This window comes from Palaemon carinicauda, chromosome 42 (assembly GCF_036898095.1).
Source record: "Palaemon carinicauda isolate YSFRI2023 chromosome 42, ASM3689809v2, whole genome shotgun sequence".
Taxonomy (NCBI): Eukaryota; Metazoa; Arthropoda; class Malacostraca; order Decapoda; family Palaemonidae; genus Palaemon; species Palaemon carinicauda.
The window spans coordinates 47,006,917-47,016,916 of record NC_090766.1 but is presented as its reverse complement, the minus strand read 5'-3'; the positions used below and the strand labels follow the sequence as shown (position 1 = coordinate 47,016,916).

The 10,000-nt window shown below is 36.1% G+C and overlaps 1 protein-coding gene across 1 annotated transcript in view; it reads right to left on the bottom strand.

Moving 5' to 3' along the window:
• The window catches only part of LOC137633141 (polycomb group protein Pc-like), a 1,013,348-nt gene that overhangs the window by 16,218 nt on the left and 987,130 nt on the right, over positions 1–10,000 (bottom strand). The window contains exon 9 of the mRNA XM_068365301.1: positions 7,344–7,361. Within this exon, the coding sequence (XP_068221402.1) occupies positions 7,344–7,361 (18 nt within the window). The remainder of the gene's footprint in view (positions 1–7,343; positions 7,362–10,000) is intronic.

Below are 10,000 nucleotides of genomic sequence, written 5' to 3'. Positions count from 1 at the left end.
CCTCCCTGGTCCTAGCTTGGGTGGAGAGGAGGCTTGGGCGCTGATCATATAATATGGCCAGTCTCTAGGGCATTGTCCTGATTGCTAGGGCAATGTCACTGTCCCTTGTCTCTGCCATTCATGAGCGACCTTTAAAGCATTATCCACCCGTTTCTGTAGTTTAAACCACAAACTCTCTCTCTCTCTCTCTCTCTCCTCTCTCTCTCTCTCTCTCTCTCTCTCTCTCTCTCTCTCTCTCTCTCTCTCTCTCTCAGTAAAGTAGTATCGTCTTCAACAATTACTGTCGGCAGATACGAAGCCACGCAGTCTTACGAGTGAGCAGAAACTGAGAACGAATTGCCTTCTCGAGTAAAAAAAAAAAAAAAAAAATGATAATAAGTTTGTTTTATTGCGACGTCTTTAACAGCTGTAAATTGGAATCTCGAAAGTTGAAAATTTTCTTTTTCCAAGTCCAGTATTTACGACCAAAGTAAATACAGGGAAACTGCTAACAAAATTCGGATAATTTCTCTTCCTTAAGATGAAAATAATGAAACTTTCCAAATTCTAATTGATATTTTAGATTTAACATATTCCAAAATACTGCTATCATCCAGAACAACCTACATTGTTTCAAACGAATACCCTTTACATATTAAATATCCCTCATTCGTGATTGAATGTGTCTTAAGAAAATTTCTGTACAGTTGGAAGCAGTAATTCCTGGCACACCTAGCTCTGAGGAAATGCACCCTGTCACATCCTTACTGCACGGCGAGTAACCAAACAGCTTGTGCTGGGTAAGATGTCAGAGGTGTTTAGTGGAGCAACACACACACACATTGACTCGCGGCGCAGTAAGGGTGTGCCAAGGTCCCTTCCTCAGAGCAAGGTGTGCTAGAAATTTCTGTGTCCAACCGTAGCCTACCTTCCTGAAAAACAACATACTTAGAATTTAAGAACGATGGCCATGACGAACCACTGATTCTGAATCAAACGAAGATCAGTTTTGACTGAATGCAACCCCAATAAACTCGTTATTTTTTTAACTGAAAAGTGATAATCTTTATTTTCTATAGAGAAAAAGCCATTACCATCGGTTTTTATACCTTCTCAATGCTAAAGATGGCTTTCTCTTCAAGTTTTTGATTTAAACTACACTATGATTTGTATCGTCTTCAAAAATAGCCATCTCGTAAGGGATTACTCCGACTGGTTAGTGAAGACACGAAGATGTAAGAGGACCAAGACACGACGTTGTAAATAAATAAATCTACCCCAGAAACTAGGTGACTTCGAAGGCCAAAAGATAAACCATTATATATATTTATATATTTAATCAAGTCTTACAATCTACCACTGAATTAGCGAATAACTAATAACAGATTTGAAGCTAAAAAAAAAAAAAGCAGACGACAATAAGAAAAAAAATCGGCTTAATAAGAACTTTAGAAATTAAACTATATATATTGGCCGTAAACTGGAATGTGCCAAATCGTTCTTGAAATAGGAAACCTAACAAAGTCGTCTAGAGAGAGAAAGAGAGAGAGAAAGAGAGGGAGAGAGTGGGGGTCATTCCTTTACTATATAAAAAAAAAAATTCCAATACACAATTTTTTTTTTAAACTCACTATCTCGTTTCAGTACACAAGCCCGGTAGTTTATATCACCGTAAAACGAGAGAGAGAGAGAGAGAGAGAGAGAGAGAGAGAGAGAGAGAGAGAGAGAGAGAGAGAGAGAGAGAGAGAGAGAGAGAGAGGTCCACGTACGATCTAACACAAAATCAAAATTCATAGCCTCCATTCAATTTCACCAGGTAAGAAATACTTGACGTTTCTTCCATCTTCCATATTCTGGGAATACGCTCGCTGATTCCAGGAAACCAAGCTGCCACTTGATTGGTCGCAAAAGAAAATCTGACAGGTATCCCAAGATTCCAGGATTTTCCTCCTATGAAAATTGTTCTTTGAGAAAGGATTTTTTTTTCCTATAATGATAGGAGTGCCATGATAGGTTGCTAAAAAAATAAAAATAAAATTTATTATAAGTTGATAGTAATGCAAACGTTGATTGCTTACTGTTTAGAGGCTAGAAATCATTTGATAAGGTGATATGGTAAGATAATGTGGCTGGGCAGATGAGCAATGATCTTTTCTCTAATTTTGAAAATCTCTCAAGGAGTAACCCATTGAACTTCCCTAAATATTCGAAGTAGTCCCTCATCTCCTACCTCTCCCATAACGCTCGCTTGCGACAACAACGTCATAACTCAAAAAAATTTATTTTTGAGTTATCCTATAGACATATTCATCTTCAAATGCTGATTTTTTTGGCAAAAGTATCATAATTGTAGCTAAAAAAATTGATCGCTAGAGGCGCTAAATGTCTTAAAGACATAACATAATATGATAGTGTTTTAATTGATTAAAATGGCTCTCCTGAAATATAGCTATTTTTGAGTTATGACGACGTTGCCGCAAACGAGCGATAAGTATTCAAACCGAGAAACTCAACACATTTCTTTAATATTCAAACTGGAATATCCATCATCTTCTATCTCTTCATCTATCAATATTTCTCCCTTCGCATTTTCTTGTCTTCCCTAGCCTTCGTAATCTACGATTTCCAAGAAAAGATTGGAACACATCCTCAAATCTCATCGTGTCCATATCAAATACTTCCCTGAGCAGAGAACCGAAGCACCAAGCTGAATTAATAGTCTCGGAATTCCAATTTACACGATAAGATTGCAAGAATGGCTCCTCTGAGGGCCATTTTTTGGGGGAAGTCATAGCACCGACGTACTCATCTGAGAGAGTTTATCTATCTGTATGTAAATATATACTGTATATGTATACTGTAGATAGATTTACACACACATATGTATAGTCTTAAATCTCAGGGAGGTGTGAAGTTTCAAAATGACGACAGGACTGGAAAAGAGGCGGCGACCAAACCCTTTCTTTTTACTTATAACGTTTCCTGTTGTCATATATATATATATATATATATATATATATATATATATATATATATATATATATATATATATGTGTGTATATATACATATATACATACATACATACATACATACATATATATATATGTATATATATATATATATATATATATATATATATATAAATATATATATAATATTTAGAACGTAGTGCTGAATAGATGTCATGTAAGAGATATCAAAATTATAATAAGGCTATACTATCAAGGTATGAATGGCAAGGCCTTGTTATAAAGGTATGAATGGCAAGGCCTCATTATTAATGAAGGAATGGTAAGACCTTAATATCAAGGAAAGAATAATGACTAAATTAAGGTATCGCAAGAGTCTGTGAAAGATAGCGGTGATTGGTGTAATGTGGACAGGGGTATCGAATGTGTAAAGCTCATAGGTACTGTATGTTGATATAAGAAACTTATTGATGGGAGGTTCATTTGCAAAGTATGAATGTTGCGGTGTAATGGGTTTACTAAATTTAGGATATATGGCCTGGTGATGGAGCTGGGGGGGGGGGGTTTGGCAGTGCATTATTCGTTATTATAGTCTTTCCTTTGGATTCAACCACTCATGAAGGGAATCAGATTAATTTTGCCAGGTAATTAGAGGATTGTGGTGGGTGACAGAAAAGTTAGAAAAATTTGGGGCCTTTAACATCAAACCCCCTATTGAAAATTAGCATGACCGGGACCCATACGTTAACAGTGTAAAATATTAATGTTAAAATCCTCTGAAAAAGAAAATGGATCTTAGACGAAGAAATGAAATTGCTTTCTTGTAATATGAAGAATCGTTTTCAGTGAAATTAATTTCTTTTCAAAATAGTTAAAATTATTTCAAGAATTCGCAAGCTCGAAAAAATTATGACCAATTTCTTTAGAACTCAATTCCCGTTTCCCTTCTAATTTCTTGACCCACAATATTCATTTACGCAAAGAGATAACCGAGCTTATTGTCTTGCAAGGCTAGGCAGGTAGCTGACAACAATAAAATGTTCGTTTCCAGCTTCCATTTTCAAAGATTATACTAAATTCCTTTTTAAACGCAATCTATTTTTTCTTTTTTTTCCCTCAAAGTTAAGCCAAATAAGGACCTTTCGGTAGCTGGTTAATTGTCCTCATTAAAATAATGAGATTATTCAAATTTCTTCCTCGAAGCTTGAACTAATCCCGGTAAAATTTCACTTCAAACATCCATCAGTCAAAAAAGGTCTTCGGCATACAACAGTTTGCATATACCAGAGAGAGAGAGAGAGAGAGAGAGAGAGAGAGAGAGAGAGAGAGAGAGAGAGAGAGAGAGAGATGCTCTTATATCTAATATCTCGAAAGCTTAAAAAAAATATTCCATGAAGAGTGTCAATACTTTCGATATAGATCCTCTTATGTTTCAGAAATATGTTCTCTCTCTCTCTCTCTCTCTCTCTCTCTCTCTCTCTCTCTCTCTCCTCTCTCTCTCTCTCCCCTCTCTCTCTCTCTCTCTCTCTCTCTCTGTGAAAATAACAATCATGCCTCATTTCAATCGCTGTTTCTAAAAATGTTGAGGCGAAGCAACGAAATAGGAGTACCGAGTGCAGAGACCATTGCAATATTTTCCCGACTTCTTTCTATGTATCTCTACTTATATATCTTAATACTACTCTGTACAATTTTTTATGACGATTTCCTCCTTTTTTTTTTGCGATCTCTGGCACCGATTGTTTTAAACGATATACTCGAGAATCTATCCCCTAGTCGCTTCTACTCTTGAAAGGTAGCGTCTATTTCGCACCTTTCAAAAATTATCATTTCATTATTTCCTACCTCCTGTAACGTTCTCCAATTTTTCGACTCCAAATGTTTTAAGCATTAAGAAGTAGTAGTAGTAGTAGTAGTAGTAGTAGTAGTAGTAGTAGTAGTAGTAGTAGTATGAAAAATGCAAATCCCTTAACATATACAACAGCTTTCAACACGACACAATGTCTATATGAAAATTAAGGTGAAATGAATAACACTAAATCTTTATGCAGTTGTTATATTTTGTGATAACTTAATATCCTTCAAAGGCTATTGGCTCCATCTTTGGAAATTTTACTAGTCTTTAAAGGGCAAAAAAAAGGAGCCATTTAAAACAGTCTATAAAAAAATAGAAATATGACTGAACATCTAAATATTACAACTAAAACTCTAGACGAAGAAGATGACAAACACATGCAACACCAGCTTGTAAAAAAGTTTCATTTTCGTTAGCTGTGTAACGCCCTTATACATACAGTGAACCAGTGAATCGGTTTAAACTTGATTAGGTTATTCTTAATAAAAGATAATTATTTTCATTTTAAATGGATTGAAGTAATCTACAGTTTAATTTAATGTACCTTAGAAAAAGCAAGGTATTCCAAAAATTACTGAGCTGGTACAGGTAACCGATTTATTACAATAAATCAATTAGCACTAAATACTCAACACTTGCAAAAGAGAAACATTAACCTGACACCATAGCACAAATGCTACTTCTTTTATGCCTTTGCATTAAAATCAAATGCTCAGCAGAAAGATGAAAAGGGAAGCGTGGCGAGAGAGAGAGAGAGAGAGAGAGGAGAGAGAGAGAGAGAGAGAGAGAGAGAGAGAGAGAGAGAGAGGAGAGAGAGAGAGAGAGAGAGAATTATTTCTTTTAGAAATATTATTAATTGTTTAACTACGTAAAGCTACTGTATTATATATCATGATACAAGCAAAGCCCAGGATTCAAGGAGATATCAGAAAAACAGATGATACATTTTATAAAAAAACATTTGAAAACGGACACTTTTAATGAAATTCAACATAACAGGGTAAAAAGTGAAAGAAACCCCGACATTAAATGAAAATAAACAATCACAAAACCAAAAACTTCTCTTCCTTGCATCAACAAGAGGCAATCTCCACCCAAACAAACAAAAATGACGCATTTGCAAATAGAGAGAGGTTATATGCTAAACACAGTATCATTGCACAGCAAAATCTGCAAAACAAAGGTGATGTTGACGGGAGGAGGATCTTAAAAAGGCGTCTTATACTTGGCACGGCAAGAGCAAAGCCACTCTTAAAGGGGAGAGGGAGACTTTGTGCAAGGAAATCAATGGCCAAGAGGTTTGCAACGATGTACTCCAAGCCAACTACGATTCATGACCACTATCTTCGCGTCAAACTCTCTCCCTCATACTCTTTTCACATTCCCTTCTGTACATTCGTGTCAAACTAGCAAGCTTTTCAGGAATATAAAACAAATATCTGATGGTTGCTTATCACATTCTTAAAAAATGATAAATAACACATGCTTCCGATCAGGAAACAGGCAAATGAATTCAATGAATTCATTACTACTGAACTTCAATGACACAACTTCGTACATACATATGCTGTCCAATAATCCTGCAACAGAGTGCTGAAATTTCTAAGTAATAACACTTGCAAGTGGTCTTGCTTCGTAAGCTGTCAGGCGGTACACCAACTCCTCTTCGACGTTGGCCAGAACTCAAGACTTATGGTAAGGGGAACTGCTTCCGGCACAATTTGAAATATGGAAATACGATGCAGGTAAGGTGGTCTTAAGGAATAGGGCATGGCTAAAATTTACTAACATACCGAGCGAATTATGGTTTCAGTGCAACCTGAATAATGCAAAGCATACACACAAGGGCCAAATTGTATACAGTTTTACGAAAGCTAAAACAAAACAACACCCCTATTGATTTCTCATTGACCTTAATTCAACAAGAGCATACACTGATTCATACAATTCAATACACAATTGTGTGACTTTAATTACCATAGTAATATACATAGGTTTAGAGATTTGTTCGATAAAACAAACACATTTGTGAATATCTAGCATTCTAAAACTACTAAATGCACAATTCAAGGCAATAGTTCACTCAAACAAATGCTAATTTGAAAAAGAGAGAGAGAGAAAGAGAGAGAGAGAGAGAGAGAGAGAGAGAGAGAGAGAGAGAGAGAGAGAGAGAGAGAGAGAGAGAGAGAGAGAGAGAGAATGTCTTTTCACTAATATCAACTGATTTCCTGAACTAATCGACACATTCTGTAAATCTACTGTACGCCATGATGCACCTCACTTGACTAGATCCGAGCCCATATCACTAATAGCTTATGTCTAATATATTTGGTCTAAACTCTCTACGCATACACTACGTATTCTATGCATTACAGTACAGCACAACTGTTTAGGCACGATAAATGCTTACCGCAGACCTCATAACTAAGCAACTCCATACTATATTTACAACTAAGCATTTCATATTCCTCGAGCATTTTTAACGTTAGCAACAGATTTTACCAGCAAGATGTATTATAACCGATGCCATCTGAATTACCTTAAATCTGATCCAAATCTGCAAAAAAGACGGTCAAATTTAACATTTGAAAGAAGAGAAAAGACTAAATCGAATTACAATCAGTATCCACTCAAGTGGTGATTCGGCAGATGCAGAGGCTATAGTCAGCTGATGCTGGAATTCTACATAAACTGATTCCAGTGATTAGACTATTTATGAATTTCTTCCGGAGGCCCGGGATGCTATACAACGTCTGATTTGTCAGCCATTCACTGTTTGATTTAAATTAAACCACTCAGCCATTCACCGTCTGATTTAAATTAAACCACTCAGCCATTCAGCATCCGATTTGAATGAAACGCTCAGCCATTCAGCGTCTGATTTAAACTAAACCGCTCAGCCATGCACCGTCTGATATAAATTAAAGGCTCAGCCAATCACTGTGTGATTTAAATTAAACCACTCAGCCATTCAGCGTCTGATTTAAACTAAACCGCTCAGCCATGCACCGTCTGATATAAATTAAAGGCTCAGCCATTCACTGTGTGATTTAAATTAAACCACTCAGCCATTCAGCATCTGATCTAAATTGAACGCTCAGCCATTCACCATTTGATTTAAATTAAACGCTCAGGCATTCACTGTCTGATTTAATTAAACCACTCAGCCATTCACTGTGTGATTTAAATTAAACCACTCAGCCATTCAGCGTCTGATCTAAATTGAACGCTCAGCCAATCACCATCTGATTTAAATTAAACGCTCAGCCATTCACCGTCTGATATGAATTAAACACTCAGCCATTCACTGTCTGATTTAAATTAAACACTCAGCCATTCACTGTCTGATTTAAATTAAACTACTCAGCCATTCAGCGTCTGATCTAAATCAAACTACTCAGCCATTCAGCATCCGATTTAAATTGAATGCTCAGCCATTCACCATCTGATTTAAATTAAACAGCTCAGCCATCCAGTGTCTGATTTAAATTCAACCACTCAGCCATTCAGCGTCTGATCTAAATTAAACGCTCAGCCATTCACTGTCTGATTTAAATTCAACCACTCAGCCATTCAGCGTCTGATCTAAAATAAACGCTCAGCCATTCACTGTCTGATTTAAATTAAACTACTCAGCCATTCAGTGTCTGATCTAGGCTATATTGAATGCTCAGCCATTCACCATCTGATTTAAATTAAATGCTCAGCCATTCACTGTCTGATATAAATTAAACTCTCAGCCATTCACTGTCCGATTTAAATTAAACCACTCAGCGTCTTATCTAAATTGAATGCTCAGCCATTCACCATCTGATTTAAATTAAACCACTCAGCCATTCACCTTCTGATTTAAATTAAACCACAAAGTCATTCAGCGTCTGATTTAAATTCAATGCTCAGCTGTTTACCGTCTGATTTCAATTCAATGCCCAGCTGTTTACCGTCTGATTTCAATTCAATGCTCAGCTGTTCACCGTCTGATTTCAATTAAACTACTCAGCCATTCACTGTCTGATTTAAATAAAACCACTCAGCCATTCAGTGTCTGATCTAAATTAAACACTCAACCATTCATCGTCTGATTTAAATCAAATGCTCAGCGATTCATCGTCTGATTCAAATTAAACTGCTCAGCCATTCACCATCTGATTTAAATTAAGACTCAGCCATTCACCGTTTATTTCAAAGTAAACTGATTAGCCATTTACCGTCTGATCTAAATCAAACAACTCGGCCATTCAGTATCCAATTTAAATGGAACGCTCAGCCACTCACCGTCTGATTTAAATTAAACGCTCAGTCATTCATCATCTGATTTAAATTAAACGTTCAGCCATTTATTGTCAGATTTAGATTAAATGCTCAGCCATTTATTGTCTGATTTAAATCAAACACTCAGTCATTTACCATCTGATTTAAATTATACGCTCAGCCATTTACCGTCTGATTTAAATTAAACCGCTCAGCCATTCACCGTTTGATTCAAATTAAACCGATTAGCCATTCACCGACTGATTTAAATGAAACCACTCAGCCATTCACCATCTGATTTAAACACTCAGCCATTCACTGTCTGATTTAAATTAAACCCCTCAGCCATTCAGCGTCTGATCTAGATTAAACGCTCAGCCATTCACATCTGATTTAAATTAAACCACTCAGCCAATCCCCGTCTGATTTAAATTAAATCACTCAGCCAATCGCCGTCTGATTTAAATTAAACCATTCAGTCAATCACAGTTTGATTTAAATTAAACCACTCAGCCCATTCATCATCTGATTTGAATTAAACGTACAGCCATTTACTGCCTGATTTAAATTAAATAATTCAGCTGAAGTGCTGATTGGAACGGTCGCAGAGGATTCTATGTATTTTAAATTCCAGTTTTAGACGGCACCTGCCGAATCACCTGAATCAGTACAAATCAACAATACTTCCAGTCAGCGTTATATTTGACTGAATAAAATGTTATCATTACCTTAATAAAGGTATCTTCAATAGGTGAAACTCTTTTTAACTAGAAAATAAGAAAGTTTTCCTTCAAGATATTCTTTGAACCCAAGTTTTTTCCGATTAACTATCCCAAAGACATTGCAAACTATCAAACATAACCTCCTCATTATCAAAACAATATTTCAAGAAAAAAAAAATAAAAAATAAAAATTTAAAAAGGTCAATTCTCTAAGGGTTTCCCT